This window comes from Anas acuta, chromosome 1, assembly GCF_963932015.1.
Source record: "Anas acuta chromosome 1, bAnaAcu1.1, whole genome shotgun sequence".
NCBI lineage: Eukaryota > Metazoa > Chordata > Aves > Anseriformes > Anatidae > Anas > Anas acuta.
The window spans coordinates 25048225-25068580 of NC_088979.1; the positions used below are offsets into that span (position 1 = coordinate 25048225).

The window sequence follows — 20356 nt, forward strand, 5'->3', positions numbered from 1 at the left end:
ATACAAGGTACTCAAAAGGTTCTTCACTGTCAGCACTTCTGTCTGGATTTAGCTGACAGATAAGTAAAAGGAAGAGACACACTCTAATATAAAACTGACTTTAAGTCCAAGAGCATTATTAGCAAGGGAAGAGTGCTTGCTTAATGGATAAATTAAAATCAGTATAATTTCCTGAGTAGAGTGACTACTGAGAGATAAATCTTTTATTTGTCTTCAAAAACCAGACAATTGATTAGCTTTAAGAACTCCTCTCAGCAGGGCACTAACAGAAATGATATCCCAAAATATGCAGACATTTTCCTTCACAGACAGTTCAGGATCTTGTTGGCCAACATCCTCTCATACCATTAGAATGGAACACTCATTCCAAACCTATGATATGATGTAACTTAACACTGAGAGAAACAGGTCCATACTGACTTCAGGGATTACATCGTTCCTTACTCTAGCAAAACTGATGTGCTGCTAGAGTTGCTTGAGGAGGCACACCTCTACCTCCCGCAACTCAATCTGCTCTAGAAACATGTTTTTTCTTTAACGGGCATGTCCATATTTAAAACAAAAGCAAAAAAAAAACAAAAACAAAACAAAACAACAACAAAAAAAGCAAAAACAAACAAACAAACAAAACCACAAAAACTCACAAATGCTAGCCCAGTTAGTAGCTATCATAAAGAAACAAAATAAAAGCCAACCAACCAAAAATATGTTCGCCCACACCATCTTCTGAAGCAGTCTGGACCTTAAACATATCAAGGAAGGATTACAGCTTAACTTGCAGCTGATGCTTAAATGATGATCAACATGCAATGGGTAAACAAGTGAGGACAGGAGGAATGTTAACTATCTATTAATAGGACTGTATTTATATATATTCAGATGGGTTATTGTTGGAAGCAATGCTTTTACGCTATACATTTTAAAATAACAGATATTATTTATGGTATTATACATTTCAGTGGATTGTTGTTTTTAGTCTCTTTTTTGAAAGGTTATTTCACTACTCAGTTGCACAAACTTAGCTGATAATAGGCAATTCCAGTTTGAGTTGGCCTTCAATTAAATGAAAGCCATCACTATGGCTGATGAAGTAACCAGTGTTGTACATGAGTATGTTTCACAGGTGTGTCTCACTTTTTGAATTCTTTGACCCGTGTAATTTTTTGCCTGCAAGGCAAAAGGAAAATCTCTAGCCCTGTTTCTTTTCTACTAATTTCAAAGAAATTCAAATGCAGAGCTATGTTGTTTCAAATAAAAATGAAATTCTCCGAAGTACTTGAAGAGGGCTGTCAAATGGGTTGACAAAACACTGGCTGCTTTTGAGTTGAAGTCGTGTAGCAACTATGAAAGATGAAAAAATAATTAATTTAACAAGTTCTGCCATATTATTCTTTGTGAATCACCCACAATTTTCTCAGATATGTTCTTTATTTAAAGTCTTATTTCTCTGAAATATGCATTTAAAAGTCTGGGATTGTTCAATATTTAAAGTAAGAGTACTCCTAGTCTTGGAAGGGGTGCAACACTCCGAAGCTGTTTCTGAACAGATAAGGAACAGCTAACAGTGAAGACCTGATGCTAAGCCAATGTTTAGTAACTTATTTTCTACAAATATTCTCAAAAAGATACTCAATTTTCTTTGAAAAGTCATTCCAACATACTTTTCTTACAGTAATATCCCCCCCACCAAAACACTGAATGAGGCAACAATGGCAGTAGTAAAATAGTCCCTGAAATTCTCTGTTTCTATTCCCCCAATATCTGGAACCCAAGAAGCTTTCAGAGAACCTCACGGATCTGCTTCTTAAGCAAAATGCAGAAATACCAAAGACAAAGTATCCTTGTGGTAACTTTCTCATTTGCTCCCAACCTCCCCGTGGTTTTGTCAGTGTCAGTCCCAGCTTCCCATATGTCTGTTTCTCCCACAAAAAAGCCTCTGCACTTTCTCTGACACCATGTCCTATGAATAGAAAGCTCTCCCTGAGGCAACCTGCACAAGGCAGCTTCCCCCTCTGCATGATTCCCCGATGATTTTATAGTTTAAATATTGCAATCGAGATGATGTAACACAATGCAAAACAAACAGATGGGCAAGAGATGTAAAGCGTGGCCAGGCCTAAACTGGAAAACATCACTGCCAGAAATGTTGTTGGGCTTGCAGCTGCTGACATTGCTCCTGGGATGCGTGCACGCTGAAGCTTTGCTGGCAGCTGTGCTGCTGGCTGAGGTTTGCAGCATGTGGTTCTATTTAGGTGCCACAAGCTGGGCTTTGTTTGCTTACTCCAAATTTACATGTGCCTGCATGCAAACCTGTGGAGATAAAAGGTAATTCCGGATGCCAGAACTCTGTTGGGTAGATCAGGCATGTTTTCCTACACTACGAGAATGCCACGAACAAATAGGTTTTTTTTTAATGAGGCATCTTTACTGTGCGACTGCAGTTCCAAGATCTGGAGATACCATTTCCTTAGATTTAAGCTCAAGAACTGGTAGCAACCTAGCTACGGGAAAATGGAGCTCAGGAAGGTAAATGAGCATATGTTCAGCTCCGCGCTGCTGCAACAGACTGCTCGACTGGGGGTGGGGGTTATTTAAATCCCATTTGGGCATCTCTAATATTAAACAACGGGAACTCTGCGATGGTACTGAGGAAAAACAATCAGTCCCAGTCCAATTTCTTTCCTACTTATTATCTACCCCACTATCTTGACGTGACAGAAAGTGAAGTTCATCAGTAATGTAAAAGCAGAGTACCAGAGACATCTCTAAGGAAAAGTAGTTCTAACAAAAAGGAAATGTTAGGAAAAAAGACACAAGTACTATAAATTGATGCCAAGTACAAAGGTAAATCACAAGAGAACACAGTAAACCAAGTCCTCAAGAACTTTGATTGTCCAGTCTCAACCCCATCACCCTACAGACTGTGACAGGAGACTGACGTTTCTGCAGCAGTTACGGGCTGAGGCCAGGAATGCCTGATGAGCTATATGCCTTACGTGACCAACTGGAACAGCTGAAGAAGAGCTGTGACGTTGCAGCTCCTTGAACTTGAACTGTTCCAAACAAGCTTCACCTCTGAAAGGCCCAACCTGAAGTGTAAGTTGCCTTCTTGCTTGAACAGGAGCTCCTACTCCTATTATTTACAGATGATAAAGTCTGGATATTCTATGGCTTTACAGGAGTAAAACGAAAAGCCTCACCAGTGAGAGGAACACACTGCAACTACCCATTTCTAGAAGCTGAAATTAAGTATTATGAGTTATTTATAGATAAAACAATAAAATACAGACCTACAAGTAGCGTTTCAGATGGGTTCAAAGCCATTATGGGGACACAACAGTTTTCAGAAGAGTATGAATAATGAATTCATACCTCATTTCCAGGACAGTAGGGTTTGTGGGATCTACATTATCTACCTTGCTTTGAAACAGATAAATGTACACAAAGATTTTAATTTTGATCATTATTTCTTTCATACCGTCACTGAAATTTATATATTATGGGGTAAATATTAAAAACATATTGATAAACAGAGGCCCTCTGCATCTTTTCCCCCAAACCTAACTCTTCATTCTACGATGCCTGCAAATTTCATACCAGTACTTATCAAGGTAACACAGTTGAATTACATACATAGTTGTTATCTGCAAAATCAGTCCACTTCCCATTATTATTCAAGTGTCAGGAAACATGAAAGGAATGGATTGATGAGGCAGGAGGATACGATGACCCATATATATTTTATTGTCTTTTTTTTTTTTTCTAGCTATTGATGCAAAGACAATGGGAAAATTTGCACAACTGCACCTAAAACTCATCACTGACTTCAAGGCAGAAGACATCATCAGCCACAGATCCTACTCACAGGCACCTCATCAATGATTTAACATGACAGAGGGGATTGCAGCTTCATTATCTGGTAATATTTTATTTATTCACATTTAATTACTGCATATCATAACAATCCGAACCTTGACTGCATTGCAGAAGATGAGGGAAGGAATGAAGCTGTTAGACCGGCTGTACTAACACATCTGCTTTGCAGACCTACAGGGATTCACTAAGCCACAATATATAATAAAAGTGAAAAAACACTTATATCCTACAAATGAGTTACAAATTCTCCACATTGAAACTGGGTGAAATAAACAATGATGTCTTTAAAACGCATGTAGTGGACACGAAGAATTCTATTTATCTTCATTATAGGCTGAGAGTGTTTGGACCAAAATCCCCAATTTAGGTGAACCATGAGGAGGAAAAAAAAATGATGGCAGGGGAAAAAAAAGTAACATGACAAATTAGCAGAACCAAACCTCTCCCCCAGTGGGAGGGAGAGGTGAAGGCCAAAGGGTAGATTAATCTTGCTATATCATATGGTCTTGATCTTAAAAATTTCTCTGCATGTTTAGCAGAAATCACACGCACAATGGGGAGACTTTGAAAAGATCAGGAGCCAGAGCAGATTAAGATGAAATGGGGCCAGGTCCAAAAAGCCGTCAACCTCCCACCCTTTCCTGCAGACTCCCATGTGGGCAGGAGATTGTTTCGTGGCTCCAAAGTGCTTGTCTGTGCTGAGCTTGTTGATGAGTGTTCTCGCTCCCCGTGTGTCCGACAGAGCAGTTCGGGCTTCTCTTTTCACAGGAGTGCGAGCTGCAGCTGTGGAGGCAGGTCTTTGTAACCCCCTGCACCTCGTGGCCCCTAAATTACCACATAGAACCTGAACCTGGCTGAGCCAACCACAAAAGCGGATCCCATCAAAAAAAAAAAAAAAAAAAAAAGGAAAAAAAGAAAAAAATCTTTTAAAAAGCAAACAAAATGAAAAGCTTCCTTAACTCCGCTTTAAGGCAATAATATTAAAAAATAAAAAAAAGGCTCAAGCAGATGATGAGGTTACTGCAGCTTACCGTGAGTGTCAGCTGAGTCACAGCAATTATCTGCATCTATCCATGGTAAAAGTGAGTTAGTGCAACATGGCTTAGCTGAGCCTACAATAGAAGGAGATCAAATTATGTGCACATGGACAATTGCTACAGCTCAGCTGATGTGCGATTGCTTTTCAAGATACTGAAATTGCTTGTGTATATGAACTTCAAGTCTACCAGCCAAGCAAATAATTTAGAATTAAAAAATGGAGTGGAAAGTGTTTTAAAATCATCTGTTCGTTCAGAAAGACACCTGACCACAAGACATGATGTAGGAGCCCTAAAAAGCAGTGCCGTGAGTATTGATCTGATAATTCAAATGTATCTGTATGGAAAACTGACCAATTTGCTTTCAGAGCAGCGAGGTGCAAGAGCACATGTCCATTCACATAAATCTAACAGGGGTGTTTTCACTCTCCTTTAAGATAAAAGATAATTTGTTCCATGATTTATGATCTCACTGACTTCCTGTATTGAATTAGGCAGCTGAAACAATGTCTATCGTCCTGCAAAATTATTAGTAATATGATAGCATACACAAATTCACAAACTGATGCATTTTATCTGAATTAATTGTGAGTCTAACAAAATAACTTTATGTGAAAAGGTTTATACATTAGCTAACGTCAAACTTTTGCAAACATCCACTCAGAACTTTTGCTTTATGGAACATGCAGAGAATGCCAAACGCAAACACCGACGTAATTCCCAGTTCAACACTGGCACAACCACCCTACTATGCAACTTGTGAAACCCCCTGTCGGTCAGGTACTGTGCTGCCCTTGCTTACTTAGGAAGAGCAATGCAACAAACAATTTTGTAAGTTTTGCTACATATGTATTCTTCAGTTGCTATTTTTTTAATTCTTTCTACTTTTTGCTCAGTTTCCTAATTAGATGACCTAAATTTTTGCCCTTTCGGTATCATCCTACAAATGTCTACCAATCCAATTACTACTCACTGTACTATACAGGACCTTTTTTTCTTCCTTGTATTTTTTTCTGGCAACCATAACTCTTTGCTCGCTTCCATCTAATATTTAGATGTTGTTTGGATGAAATTTGTTGGATTTCAACACGATGCAATGCACATGTTCATAGAAGGCAACGTGTGCATGTTGCACTGTCAGACACTCCAACAACAGAACAGCCATTTATTAAAGTTTTACTGTTTCTCATTCTCCCTTCCTTCTCATCCTTCACTTCATTCACCCGCTGCCCTGTCCCAAGGTCCAAATGGAGCATCTGAGTGCACCAGATTAAATAACGGACCCCTTGTTTGAAGGAAATTCACAGGAACATTGGGCTTCTCTTAAAACAGGAGAGGTGAATGCATGGGACACAGGACAGGAAAAAGTCAAGGAGCCAAACTGAGACCTGGGATTCTTGGGGACAGAAACTTATAACCTGGGCGTATAAAGTTCTACCAGAGATACTGGAGTCCTAATGAAGTAGGTTAGAAGGTAACCGTCATGGCAAACTGGGGTTCCTCTGCCACTCCTATGCTGGTGGCAAAAGACAGAAAAAAATCTCACCTAAATTTGGAAGGTTTTATAGATAGACTGTAGTTCAAAGGCAGAATGAAGAATTTGACCTCGTGTTATTTTTGTCTATTTCTGCACAAGTTTCCACATGTTAATGTTTCTCAAAAAGGTGTATACTACATTTTTTTTTTCTACATTGCACCTCAGAGAGAATAAAGTAGCTAATAAAACCCATAGAAGTTATTCAAGAGATGTCCATCGTTTCTCCAATTCAACCCAGTGAGGACACTTTTTAGGTCAAGAGAACACCACATCCATCCTTGGTTTAATACAACACATTGCTTTACATTATGGCAAATGAGCAACTAATTTCATTTTAATCTGAAGGTTACTTTAAATATGTGAAATTCTGCAGAAATTATTTCAGATCTTAGTGCTCTGGGTTCCCCTTCCCCCCCTAAATCTCATAGATCCAGTCACCAAAGCTAACTGCAGATCTTCTATATCTGGACAATTGTATCCAACAAAAGATTCCTACATACGTAGGTATCTAAATATTTTATGGCTCCCCTAGCAATTGGAAATGGAAAATGAATCTCTATGGAAGCAATAGAATTGCAGCATAGCAGTGTGCTGCTGATCTCCACACGATTAATTTTATATCTCAGGCAAAAGCTATTTTTTCATTATGTACGTAGGGGGTGGGAAAATATGTGGTGATTTTTACTGTATTGGTACTATAGACGGGGAGAACACCTACATAAAGAAAAAAGCCTTATGCTTCACTTAACTTCTGTGGCTTTATTCGACAAGCTACTAAGCAACAAAGGAGATGAGGAACAGTCTTACCTGTTTTTACCTCTTTCATCTTACATGGAAAGAATCAATTGGTTGAAGCTGTCACCAGATGCAGGACCTACATTCTTGAGACTCAGCTCAAAAGCTATTAGCTGCATGACCAGCATGCTGTAAGAAGAGCCATGCTTCACCCTAGTGAAGCTTGACCTTCCCCAAACTGGATTTCCCTAAGTTTACTGGTCAGGATCCCAGAAATGTTGCGGCTTCATTAAAACAAACCTGTATGTAAAACAGAGCTCTGGATTTCATCTCCAGGTTCCAGACAGCAATGGAAAGAAGCTGCAGCAAAAGATCATTTTAGCACATGCATCAATAAAGAAAGTTTGTTCCCAAAGCATGCCACAAAAACAAACCAAGAAGCGATCCCGATACCGATTTTTTTCCCTGTCATTTTCACAAAACTGTTCCTACTCCCTTCCCCATATTTCTTTGGAATTTCCCTAACTTTCTGCCTGTACATCATACTGATCATATCTGAAAGGAACTGGCTGAATTCATTTAGCAGATAGTCAGCCTTCCTTTAATGTAGTATCTTACATCTTAGTTTTTATGGTTTCCATAATTAAATGGCCCTCATAGATTTTCAGCTTTACAAATGTGGTCTATAGAGCTAAATGTCTTAAAAGAGAAAACAATAGGAAACAGATTTTTGCAGTTTATTTCAATCTCAAAATATTTTTAGATTTTTTTTTTTTTTAGAGCAGATGTTTAATGTGCACACATCAGTGCACATTTTTGACTTGTACAACTTGATTTTAATTGAGTTACCACCAAGGGACTATGACAATATATACCAGCTGAAGATGTTCTTGGATTGTGTTTGGTTGTATACATAGCTTCTAAATAAACTTCCTATTTTTTCCTGTATTTCCTTAATTAAATAATTACACATTTCTGCAGTGATACTTTAGATTTCTAAAATAATGCATGCCTTTTTTTTTTTTTTTTTAACTCCAAACAATATGAAAAGTGAAATTTGGAAATATGTCTTATTTAAGGGGTGTAAGTGAATGCCTAAAGATCTGCCATTTTTGAATATTCAAAACTTGTAATCAAGCTTCTGCTTTTTATTTATTTATTTATTCATTTATTATGTTTGTTTGTTTGTTTTCTCCCCACAGCAAGTTTGTTTCCAGCACAAGTAATAACCACGATTTTAGATAGGAAATTCAGGGGGGAGGGGCACTCCAAACATGTTAAGACCATTGAAGTTACAGCACTAAAGATGAAAAAGACAAAATCTAATTTAAGAGTTACAACAGGGTAAAACAAAATACATTGAAAGACTTTGATGTAAAACAGTTTCTCCCATTTGTGTAAATACATCTTCCCATAATTTCATTTTCAAAATTATTTTGAACAAATTAGTTTTCATCACTGAGAGGAAGGGAATACATGGGATAATTTTGGTTCAAAGGTCAGTAACACCTTAAAGGGAAGTATATATAAAAAATGTAATTCCCATGAAATTCAAAGGGCAAAGATGCTTTCACTCAACACAATATTCAAGAGTGTCCTTAACTGCTCTGTACAGACAAAAATATTGTCTGCCAGCATCTTATCACATCTTGAGGCTTATTCTGTCACCTCGCTCCCCTTTTGCCTGAAAGTAGGTGGGGGGATGTTTGTTTTAATGATACAACGAAGCAGTGAAGGAGTAGGAAGAGAAATTAGGAGAGAATAATGTATGAGTTCACTGTAAAGATGTTACAAGTGCAAACTTGAAGAGGATCAAAGAGAATAAAGATAGAGCAAAGGCTTTCCGATGCAGCAAGGAACGGACAATCAGAGAAACCACATTTGATGGGCTGGAACCACAAACAACACTGGGACTGTAGCTGGAGAACAAAGAAATGACCACAATCGAGGATTTGAGAAGATGATGTGAGGGGAAGATCACCGGAGTCAGCTATAAGAAAGGTGGTGCCATGGCAAAGGAGGAGTCCACAGTGTGAGACAGACACCAGTCCTTTGTATGCCCAAGTTCAAGTTAGGAAAACTAAAACATCAAGGTTTCTACTGAAATTCTTGTGATTATTTGATCATTTTTGACTCCTTCTGGTATTACTCTGAATCTGCTGGGTTGCTACAGCTACTCAATGAAGTCTTACCATTGACAGTCACAGTGCGTTAGAAAGCAGTCTCCTTTTAGCACTGAATTCATTTTTACTGTTTCAAATCTCTGCCATATACAGACTCAATATATATATACTGCAGTATCTCTGCCGGCATTATGAGGAGAAGAGGTAAAGACACAAAGTAAAGACACAAGTTCAGAGGGACAGATGCAACTTATTTTTTCACTCCATAGATTGGCTTAAAATCAAATGTCAAGATTAATTTCTATTTCAGGCCTCACATTTAATACCATGATCTGCTCTAAAGTCTTATTTCTAGATCTTCTAAATGCTTCTGAGTTCAGTGTAACTTGCTTTTAAAAAGACCTTTTTTCAAACAGTTCCAACATCAAGCTACGTAAATTCATCAAAGATGAAAATATTTGAATACTGCAGGTATTTTTTAACTTGTTTTTACCAAAGCCATCTCATATTCCTAGATCTTGATAACACACTGAACGTTTTTGAAAATCTTCATACAATTTTCAGCCACAAAAATGCCCAGTAACTTCTATTGAAGTTTTTTATTTTTGCTCTGACAGTATATGTTCAGATATCTCTGAGCACCTGACTTTTGGGAGGATTTAGATCCCCAGGCTATTAATTGCATGAGAAATCCAAACTGGCACAGCTGTATCAACTCCAGACACCATGCCGAACAGATGTCTCAATATAAAACATGCAATGTTGTTCTTGCTGTTGTAATTAGTAGCACCACTTAAGATCCATTTTTAAAAGAAAATGGCAATTTAAAATTTTTGTACTTCTACTGAAGTGCACGTCAAGAAATGCACAAAGAAACACTAAATTATTCCATTCTGTGACTCATATTTACAGCATTGCCACATTTAAAAGATACTTGGTGCCAAGAACTTTTGTTTCTTTGCAACTCACGTGTATAATGTTGCCTGAACCACACCATCAGCCCTCCTTTCTACTGCAAAACACATTATTGAGATTACATTAAGTGGAACATTACAGTTCACTTCAACCAAACATTCAATTGAACGTTATAGTTGAAGCTGCTTGATACCTCCCATTACAAAATGTTGTTTACCAGTTGCTCATAAAACTTCATGAAAACTTTAACACTGTGGATAGAAATCTTCCACGTTGTCTTGTCTGTTCTCAGGATGATTTGATCAAAGTATAGGTCCTCAATTTCTTGAAGTTAGAGAAGGTTAGGGAAAAGTTTATTATTTGTCCATCTAAGGAAATCAGAGGAAGCAGGGCTGGAACAGATCTGAAAACATGATTCCATAAAAACTCTCACTGATTAAGGTTTTGGGTTGTTTTTTGAGATTTATACATCTCCAAAGAAAAAAAAAAAAAGTCTGGACAAAATTCACACCTTTAGAAGTGCTTTCATGTGAATACAAGATTCCTTCAGAAGTCTTTGGACCTCAAAGAGATGCTCTGTGAAGATCCTGCCTACACCCTGGAGGACACACCACCTCTACTTCTTCTGCCTACTGCATGCGTGGTTAGTGTGCCATGCTGTACACCACCATGGAGCATTTCCCCCCCTCCCAGAGCTGGCATGGGAGAAGCAGAACCTTCTTTCCAATTCCCCTTCCTGATATCCACAGGCTACTGCTATTGCAGGCATGGACTTCCAGTCTCGTACTTCCAGCGCTGTCCTGCAAGGGATGGCAGAGGAAGGAGGAAGCAGTGATGCTGAAATGTTGAGGGAAGCAGGTAACGGTGAAGTAAACTGCAAGTATTAGAACAAGGGATTTTGTGCTGGTTTTTTGTTTGTTTGTTTGTTTGTTTGTTTGTTTTATGTTTGATTTTTTTGTTTTTGTAGCTAAAACATTTATTTGGATTTTTACCAGTACTTATATAAAATAGATGCTTAGAAATAGTATCATTTTACCAAATAATAAGCAGTAAAGAAATTACTTCTGAGCTGAAGACCAAACCAAAGCGAAATCCTCTGTAAAAGGAAGTGAAAAATCAACAGATTGTTAAAGGAAGAAAATCCCTAAGCAACAGAATCTGTATACTGGCCATTATAATTTTGTTCTCATTTGTACACACACACACACGTCTATTCGTAAAGTATTTTTAGCTCTTTCCTTATACTGTATCTGTTTTTATTACAGCCCAATTTTAGCTATTTCCACACACACCACTTCTATTTCTGCCCAGCTCTACCACAGACCACACGCTACCACTCAGCCGGTTACACCATGAGGGGAGGGGAAATCGAGTGCCCTGGTAGGTTAATTTGGAGGTACTTGGAAGGTGAAAGAAGACATGTCAAAAAGCATTAGCGTGAAATATCTTCAGCATCAAGCTCTAAGAGCTTCTCATTGGCATTTCTAGGTGGTATCAATCATCCCTGGTCCTGCGAAGAGGTGAGCCAGCAAAGAAGGGACAGTTTCCTTGGGTGAAGTGCTAAGGCCTAAGAAGGGACGGCTTGAACGCTGGGCAGAAAGCAGCTGGGAACTGCTGCGCCACATTTGATAACCTTTTGGCATCTCACAGCTGACGGATCTAAGAAAATAACATGATTAATACATGCAAATGCTCGAAAAATAAATGAGTTTTCAGACGTATATACCAATGCCTATTCAATGAAAATTTTACTAAAATCCCAGCTAAGTGGCCCCAGACACTTATGTTTTTATTTTGGCATTGTTTATCTGTAAAGTTACGGTTTCTAGCTACCCCATGTTCTGTTTCATACTCCCTAGCATCAGATATTTAAGTCTGAGATTTTAATTAGCACTCTGTGGCTTTCAAATACCCAGGAGGTACATATTACTGTTGCATTTCATTTCTTTTTTTCCTCTCTTCATTACCGGGTTTGCAGATCACAGGCAGCTTTAAAGAAAATGATGCCAGCTCCCACTGCAGTGCCGATGGTGGCAGTCACGTACCCTGCCCAGTCAGGCACTTCTAACACACACTGTGAAGAGTTTAAACACTTCCAGCGTGGGAGACCTGACACCAAACTACTCCTAATGATGGGAGCTGGACTCGGTGATCCTTGTGGGTCCCTTCCAACTCGGGATGTTTTATGATTCTGTGATAACTGCACAGCAAGTGAATGCTGCAGTGCGAAGAATGGACTCCAACTTTTAAAAACTGTGTTTTGGGATGAAGATCTCTTTTTCCTCACTTCTCCCATTCTCAATGCATGAACTGGCCAGATCTCATCATAGTACAACCAAGAATCACATTCAACTTCATTGTCCAAGTGTCTACATGTTTACCAAAACTGTTCCCAGCTACCTAAGATGCTAACCACACACAGAGAAGGATGGAATCATTGTCCAGACGAATTTGTGAGTAAGGGAGAGAAGTACTATGATGGATAGACAGAATCATTCAAAATTACATTCAGAGGTCCCGTATATACTAACTAAATCATAATTTCCTCAGACTTGGATTGAAAGACTAACCCACAGGATGAATGTGATGGATGGTCTTCTCAGACCACTCAGCCACCACCATGAGTCTCAAGTCAGCCTTCTGCAGTTGCAGACATGGAAAAGCCTGTGTGTAACTCAAATGATGACGTTTACCCAAATTTGTACAAAGCCCTGTAATAGGAACAGCCCTGCTCATTGCAGATGGTGGTGAATAACGGTATTGTAGAATACCATCATTATTAAAACAGACATGGAGAACCATGAAACATTCCCTAAAAGGGAGATAAAGACATGGAAGTACTTTTCAATAGTTTTGAGAAATATAGGTTATCTAAAATGGAATAAAAACCACACACGTACTCATGTAAAGCATCAAATATTTTCAGGTGCCCACCCACCCAATTGCACCATGAGGTTCAACAAAGTAAGGTAAGTAATATCACTGAAGAAGGATCTGAAACAGAAGTTTGAGGTCATGTGGATGAGTCCAGGTATGCTATTTTGCGTGTTGAGGAGGGGACAAAAAGGATTTTCTGGCAAGCACAGGGAAACAGGCCACCAGACTAGGAATACTTGTGAAAGAGCAGATGATGTTATAAGGTGTTCAGTAAGAAAAGCAGGAGCTCTGAAGGGACTTCTGGGACATTTACACAAGAACTATCATTCAGAAAAATCCATTCTGTAATTATAAAGTATGCATGTGTAAGAGTTTTCCGTATGATCTGTTGAGGACTGAAAATACTTGTCTAGAAAACCTGCCATAGCCAGCATGCTAACATAACCTTATTTATATGGACATTCTTTATTAAGTTATGTCTACAAATGATTTACTTCCCAAACTTGTCAGATAAGCAGAAAGCATGTTTCAGGGATATGGTTTAGTGGGGACTGTTAGTTTTAGGTCAGAGGTTGGACTCGATGATCTTGAGGTCTCTTCCAACCTAGAAAATTCTGTGATTCTGTGTGATTCTGTGATTTTAGGCTTGTATGAAAGCAGATAAGTTTACAAGGATATAGCTATACATCATACAAAGCTGGCTTGTTCCCATCTATCAAGACCATCATTTGAGAGCTTGGAGAAGGTATGCCCCCTTTATACATATATTTCCAACAATACAAACAAACACCAGCATGTCAATATTTTGGGACAGCAACAAGAACTATACAAGCTGTCTTCAGTATGCTGTACCAGCAATTTGTAAGAGTTACAAGAATGCAAGCATTTTTGGAAATCTTCCAGATGACAGATTTGCTGAAAGAAAAAGGCTGCTGCCCTATACTTCATAGCCAAAGCACCCTCACCCCCAAATCCAAAGCACAAAAAGTCCCTGAAGATACCAAAATCAATACAGTTTAATGAAGACAACTTACATGCTTTAAAAAAAAAAAAAAAAAGGAAGCCTCAGTTACATCCAACTGCAGCAATATAATTTGTGTAAGCTACAATCCTAAGGAGCTTCCATTTACTTTTACCTACAGGCTCAAAAAACATCTACTGAGAGCAGCTTCCATTACTGACAATCTATACGCCTTACTTTTCTCGATAACAATCACTGAACCTCCTTATTCATGTCTCCAATTTCAACAAGACCTATCTATTTCCAGCATCGTGAATTTATTCAGAATTCATTCCTAATAAATGGTGTGAAAGAGACTGCGACAAACAATAATCCGCAAGGGCTCTCTGTGGTCTTTCTTATCCTGTTGTCTCATCTAGAAGGTCTTTAAAGAATTAACCTGGCACAGCTTCAGGCTGGAAGCATTTGTCCTTGTCTTGAAATCCTAAGGAATATTTATGAATACTCTACTTGAGCTCCCAGGTTCCTACTTTGCATTGTACTCGTACACTCGGGTTACCTTCACATTAAACAATTCCAAAAAGTCTGTTTGTTCATCTGTACTACAAGAAACTCCTGCTATATAGCCATGTCTCCATCAATAAGTGCCTGTCATCTGTATGGAGTTTAAACGCATAATGAGCACCTGGACCAAATTCAGAGTCAGAAATAATGACATCATAAAAGTCGGAAGTACTCGATATCCTACCTACAGATGAAAGCTGTTAAAGCACAACGCATGCAAATTATATTACAGATCAATGCAATAAAAATCCAGGGAACGCAGAAAACCATTAAAAGCTGGATTCACCTCTAAGACAACAAAGAAACCCATAGCATCAAGGAATCTTATTTTAGCTAGAAGACTATCCCATCACTTCTGCAAAAGGAGCTCATCTGCTAGACCCAAACTCTAGGCCTGCAAAGGTTATGCTTAACGGCGGAGCCATGAAAAGGATTAAGATGACAAAAAAAAGCATGTTCTCCACAGATCCTTGAGTCACTTGAGATTGAAAACTTCTATCATAGTCCTGCAGACTAGAGAAACACCAGCTGACCATCAGCACTGCAGCTCATGAATAACCACAGTTCCCGTGTAGAGTCGGCTGATGTACCAACTCCTCAATCACTTTATAAAACTGTCATTAACTGACAAAGCTCTTGGTCTTTCCAAATTTACTTCATTCTTCAGACCCCTGACCAAGCAAAAGTGCAATGCCACAAGAACTGTGTGACCTCTGGTAAGGCCACAAGCTATGAACAGCCATAAAGCTCTGAAACTAAATGCAAATTCTACCTTTCAACCTCACCTGGACTGCAGAAACTCTAGGCATAAAAGGAGAGATGAAGAATAAGTTGTGTATGTAATTACCGTAACAGGAATAACAGTACAGTATTTGTGTTAGGTTTTGACACTTGTATTTGATTTTTCAATGTTTGAGCACAAGCTTCTTCAAATTACCTGTTAGAGCTTTTTGGACTCTCTGTACATCTCCAGCTCATACAGAAATCCTTCTTTGTAATGTTAATGCCCCAGTAAGCTGCAGGAACAGTTCAACAACTGCTTTTGTGTCACTGTTGTCAGACAAGACGTGATTACATAGTTTGAAAGATGGTCATTCTTAAGTCATTTACAAATTACAGTTTTCCACTTAATTCGTTTTTTTTGCCATTGAAGATACTTAAAATTGAAAATAAGCTCACAAAGGACTGCTAACAAAGCAGTCTGACTCACAAGAGAAATAGGAAGTAAAGGGAAAGATTGCAGAACTCCAGAAAAACTTTTACGAACCTAGAGAAAAATGAGGAAAATTGTTTTATCAGTTTAGTAAGCAAAAGTAACCCTAAATTTTGTTTGCCACTGGGACACTATCATTAAAAAAAACAGGCACAGTACTAACTGAAGACCATTGTTTAATTAATAGCTGTAAAATGACTGTGCTGAAATTCATCAATAATATGAACAAGGATATAGAAATATCAAATTGAAAGTACAGGCATGATTAAGAAGCTATGCCTATTGAATTCCGGTTTATAAATGCAACTTGAGAAAGTATTTGTTGAGAATGCAACCTGGAAGACAAACTGTTCTGTACAGTCTTCTCTTGTGAGTTATCTTGAGGCCGACACTGGAATTGTCATCACCGTCACTGCGGGTGTTCAAGGCAAGGTTGGACGTGGTGCTTAAGGTCATCGTTTGGTGGGTGACACTGGTGGAAGGGGAATGGTTGGCCCAGGTGATCTTGGGGGGCTTTTCCAACCTTAATGATTCTACAAAGCCTCTCAGGTCTGGAGCCTCATTTCCGAAGTTTAAGGTTCTCTCACTGCTGAAGTGGATTCAGAGAGCCAAGCCAAGCTGCTACGACGGGGGCCCACCTGGGTGACAAAGTGACATGGGACATACCCAAGCCAGCAGCGAGGACCTTCCTGAGGTTATGTGGTCTTGCTTACTAGCCCGCAGACACATGCTCTTTCTTGCTTCCTATTCCAGTTTCATGCCTCTGGCATTCCTGCACGAAAAATATCAAAGCACTTGTTTTGGAGGCGAGAAACGTGGACTAGTGCCAGCTAGAAGCAGACTGTTTTAGCTCAGTAGGAAGTCATTGGTTTTGGTACCCAGGATAGCTCAATCAGTGTGTAGGGTTTTAGGCTAATTATAGATTTGCCCATGGCAAGAATACCAGGTACCCTGGAACTTCGCCAAAAATGATGGATAGTCTGTGCTATCTTTCCATGTACCTACAATATCCACTGTGAAACTACTGGCATGTTTACTCTGCAATTCTTGCGGGTTTTCCTCTTGTTCTTTACTAAACATCATCCATCCACTTAAAATAGTGTGTTAAATCACAGAGAGAAAGAAAAAAAAAAGTGTAGTTTCTTTTCACACCATTTTTTCCATCCTCACTCTGAAAGCTGTATTCAAATCTAGTCCCCAATCCAATCAGACACTTATCTAAATAATGCAATTATTCTAAATCACACCCAGGTAACTTGTCTGATTTTGCTTTTGGTTGTCAGGAACATTTAAGTAGTGTAGATTGCTTGTAATGGGTAGGGAAAAAGAGATGAAACTTTCAAAACATTGTGGAAAATAGAGGAGGAATAAGAACCATATTTTTGTTCCATTTAAATACATGCTGTTATGTAAGCGTCCACTGCAGTAGGTTTGGTTTCAAATAAAGTTAGACAGGCACATACTGTCTCTTTTGCAGCAAATAAACTTCTTTAATATACCTCAAGGAGTTCAGAATATTACAGACTGATCTTTTTTCTAGTTAGTGCCTCAAATCTGCCTGTAATGAGGATTGAAAGTGATTAAGCAATGTTTTTTAAAGGAGAAAACCGTAGATTGATGTTGTCTGAAGGAATAAAAACACCTGGTATTCTAATAGCTATTTAAAAGAGCAGCATTACTTAGCATGCCCTTAAGAAAACAAAAAGCATGTCAGCATGTCTATAGTTCTGAAAGTTTTTATCCATTTTTCGTACACACAATACTAATTATTCAGGTGTGAAAGAAGACAAATAGCAAATCAGCTGTTGCCTGAAGTGTCTTCAAATGGACAGAAGAAAAAAAGCAAAATTTGAGATTCAGTTAAATGCCTTACAATGCAGAGCTTGTCAACCGTGTGTTTTCACAGCCAAAATCCTCGTGTGCGGAACAATTAAGTGCAGCACCCTTTAAAGCAAAACACTTTTAGATGCCGACATTAAAAGCCCATTCACACCTGCACACATGTGCCCCGCACATGGAGCTGTGCTGCAGCATGGGCAACAAAAGCCTGGCGGGTGCTCTCTGTGGGCATGTCCCGGTGCCAGCCCACCCACACTTCAGCCTCTTCTACCTTCGGGATGTCACTGCTGTCTTCAGCTACAGTGGACTTACCGCAACATTGCTGTACCCATCATCAGAAAAGCCAGAAATCAGCTTCCTCAGTTAAAAAATACCAAGAATGCCAGAACTGGCTCTAATTTACAAATCCCCAGGCAGCTTTTGCCTCTAATATTAATGGGTTCTCCTTGAACGCTATCTGGTTCAGGCAATTAAATTTTGCTGTAATTATTTAGATAAAACTAAAGTAAACAGGCTGAATCATGCTGGCAATAGGCTGACAGTGGGATACTTGGAAAATGTGGCTTTACTAAGAACATCTGCTAACACCATAACACTTACTAAGGTGTGTAAAGTCCCAGTGTTGTTTTAATCTTCTGAGAAATTTTAAGTAATTGCAGACTGGAAATGCAGTTGTTAGGCTGGAAACAGACCTAGCCTACAAAACCGTCTTTCATTCTGGATATCACAGCATACTTCAGAGAGTGTTCAGAGAATATTCTAAGGTTTATAAATAAGTTTTTTTGTAAAGTTGATGTCCTAGCTGAGAGCACAGTCTGTTTTTCTTGGGTATGATAAATCAGATTAGTAAAGAAGTGACAGACAATCTGTAATCTGTGCTGGTACCAGTTTTGTGTTACAGGAGGGTGAGCAGCATTAAGTTCCTGTTATTATCTTGGTTGCACATATAGCATATACAAGCTGAAGTTTTTTTCCTCAACCATGACACACTGCTACCTGCACAACAGGATGTGTGCATACTGCACTGTATCATCACTTTAGTTCTTACAGTTCTTTTATGTTTTATCAAATTTGATTTATCCAGGACAAAATCAGCATAATTTTGTCAAACGCTACTATGTGAATATTTTCATCCCTAGCTTTTCGTATAGACTTCCTTAACAATGTATTTTCTCCTTTGGATAGACACAAACCTGTCAGGTTTTGGACCTCTGATTTAAAGAAATTCCAAACTTCCAGTATGTTCAGGTACTCAGTATCTTAAGTACAATGGAGTTCACTGATGAATTCTTTTGATTTTTCAAAGTATTCTCTCTTAAAATAAAATTAAAGACTTAATTGCTGAATTGGCTTGATCTTCTTGAAACTTCTATTCAACAACTAAAATCAACATAAGATTACAATATCTAATGCTCTAGGACAGTTTTGTAATATTTTTATTATTAACAGCACTAAATCTAGAACAGCATTATGGTTTATAGGTTCACTAAACACAGCTTTCACAAATGGATGAAATGCTCCCAGTTAGCATTAGCAGAATTTTGTCTCTAATCTGCATACTGGAAGTTTAAAGCATTTCTTAACACATGAGTATTCCTCCCTCTGGTAAAAACTACACAGCTGTCTGTCTGGATCCAGTCTGTAATCCCAGAACACTCCCAAAAGAATCTCCGGAGAACTGTCCTCCTCAAAGGGATTAAAAAAAAAAATCAATCCTGTTTTACTTACGTGGGTTTGTCCTTTTTATTAAATGCTCATGTATTAATTTAAGATTTTTCTTTTTATTGACAATTTGAGGCATTTTAGTTGATTCCGAAGTTAGGTTCCCTTGTCTTCACTCCCCCATGGTTCCCCAATTTATGGTTTTTAAGCAGAAAGGAAAGCATATGCTGTCTTCCAGCCCTGCAATACAGCAACTGCTACTAAAAAATGTGTCTATTACATTCTCCTATGTCCTGTACATACTGATGTGCACTGGTAAAGCAGACAGAGCAGACAGAGTTACAGAAATATTTTTAATAAAGATCCATCAAATTTGTTCTCCTGGAGGATTTTTTCTTCCTTAACATTGTGTCTTTATCAGAAAGTGCCTGGCTCTTTAAGCTGTCTTCCCTTTTTTGCTCGACAATCTTCTAAGCAGCCACGAAAAATGTTTCTTTCCTATTTCAGAATAACAGAAAAAAATTAAAATTCAAAATTTTTGTCTCTAACCACCCTCTACACAGTAATAATTAGCTATCTTTCAAAGACTTTTCTTGACCCAGGTCCTTCAGTTAAAAGAGATCTCGGGTTAGTTCCCCTCTTGCATTCTAGGTCCCTAGAGGATTTTCTTCCAAAAGAAAAGAAAACATAAGTGTTACAATTCCTTTAGAACATTTTTTTTGAAGAAAAAAAAAAAAAAAGCTCTGAGTGAAGAATAAAAGAATCCAAATCACAGCTCCATGACCTACCACCTACGGGTGTTCAGTTCCCTGGCAACATGAGACTTCCTAATGATTAGTCAGCCTTAGATTACTTTATGCATAAGATTAGCACACAGTCCTCCTGCAGTGAGCTACGCTATGAAAAAAAGTTTAGTCGAAGGTGCCTGTTCACAGGAGCCACCTGAACTGTCAAGGTAGCGCTTGGAATTTTTTACATGGGAAATTTCTGTAGGTTGCATTTCAAAAATAGCAGCAC

At 38.5% G+C, this 20356-nt stretch overlaps 1 protein-coding gene across 5 annotated transcripts in view; it reads right to left on the reverse strand.

Annotated features, from left to right (window-relative positions):
- DCLK1 (doublecortin like kinase 1) overlaps window positions 1-20356 on the reverse strand; it is a 235601-nt gene that overhangs the window by 85632 nt on the left and 129613 nt on the right. Inside the window, exon 5 of one of the 5 annotated variants that reach the window (XM_068673100.1) lies at window positions 19024-19837. The exons of the other annotated variants lie outside the window; for them this stretch is intronic. Within the exon in view, the coding sequence (XP_068529201.1) occupies window positions 19776-19837 (62 nt within the window). The 3' untranslated portion in view covers window positions 19024-19775. Of the gene's footprint in view, window positions 1-19023; window positions 19838-20356 lie in introns of those variants that run through there. 5 annotated transcript variants of the gene reach the window in all.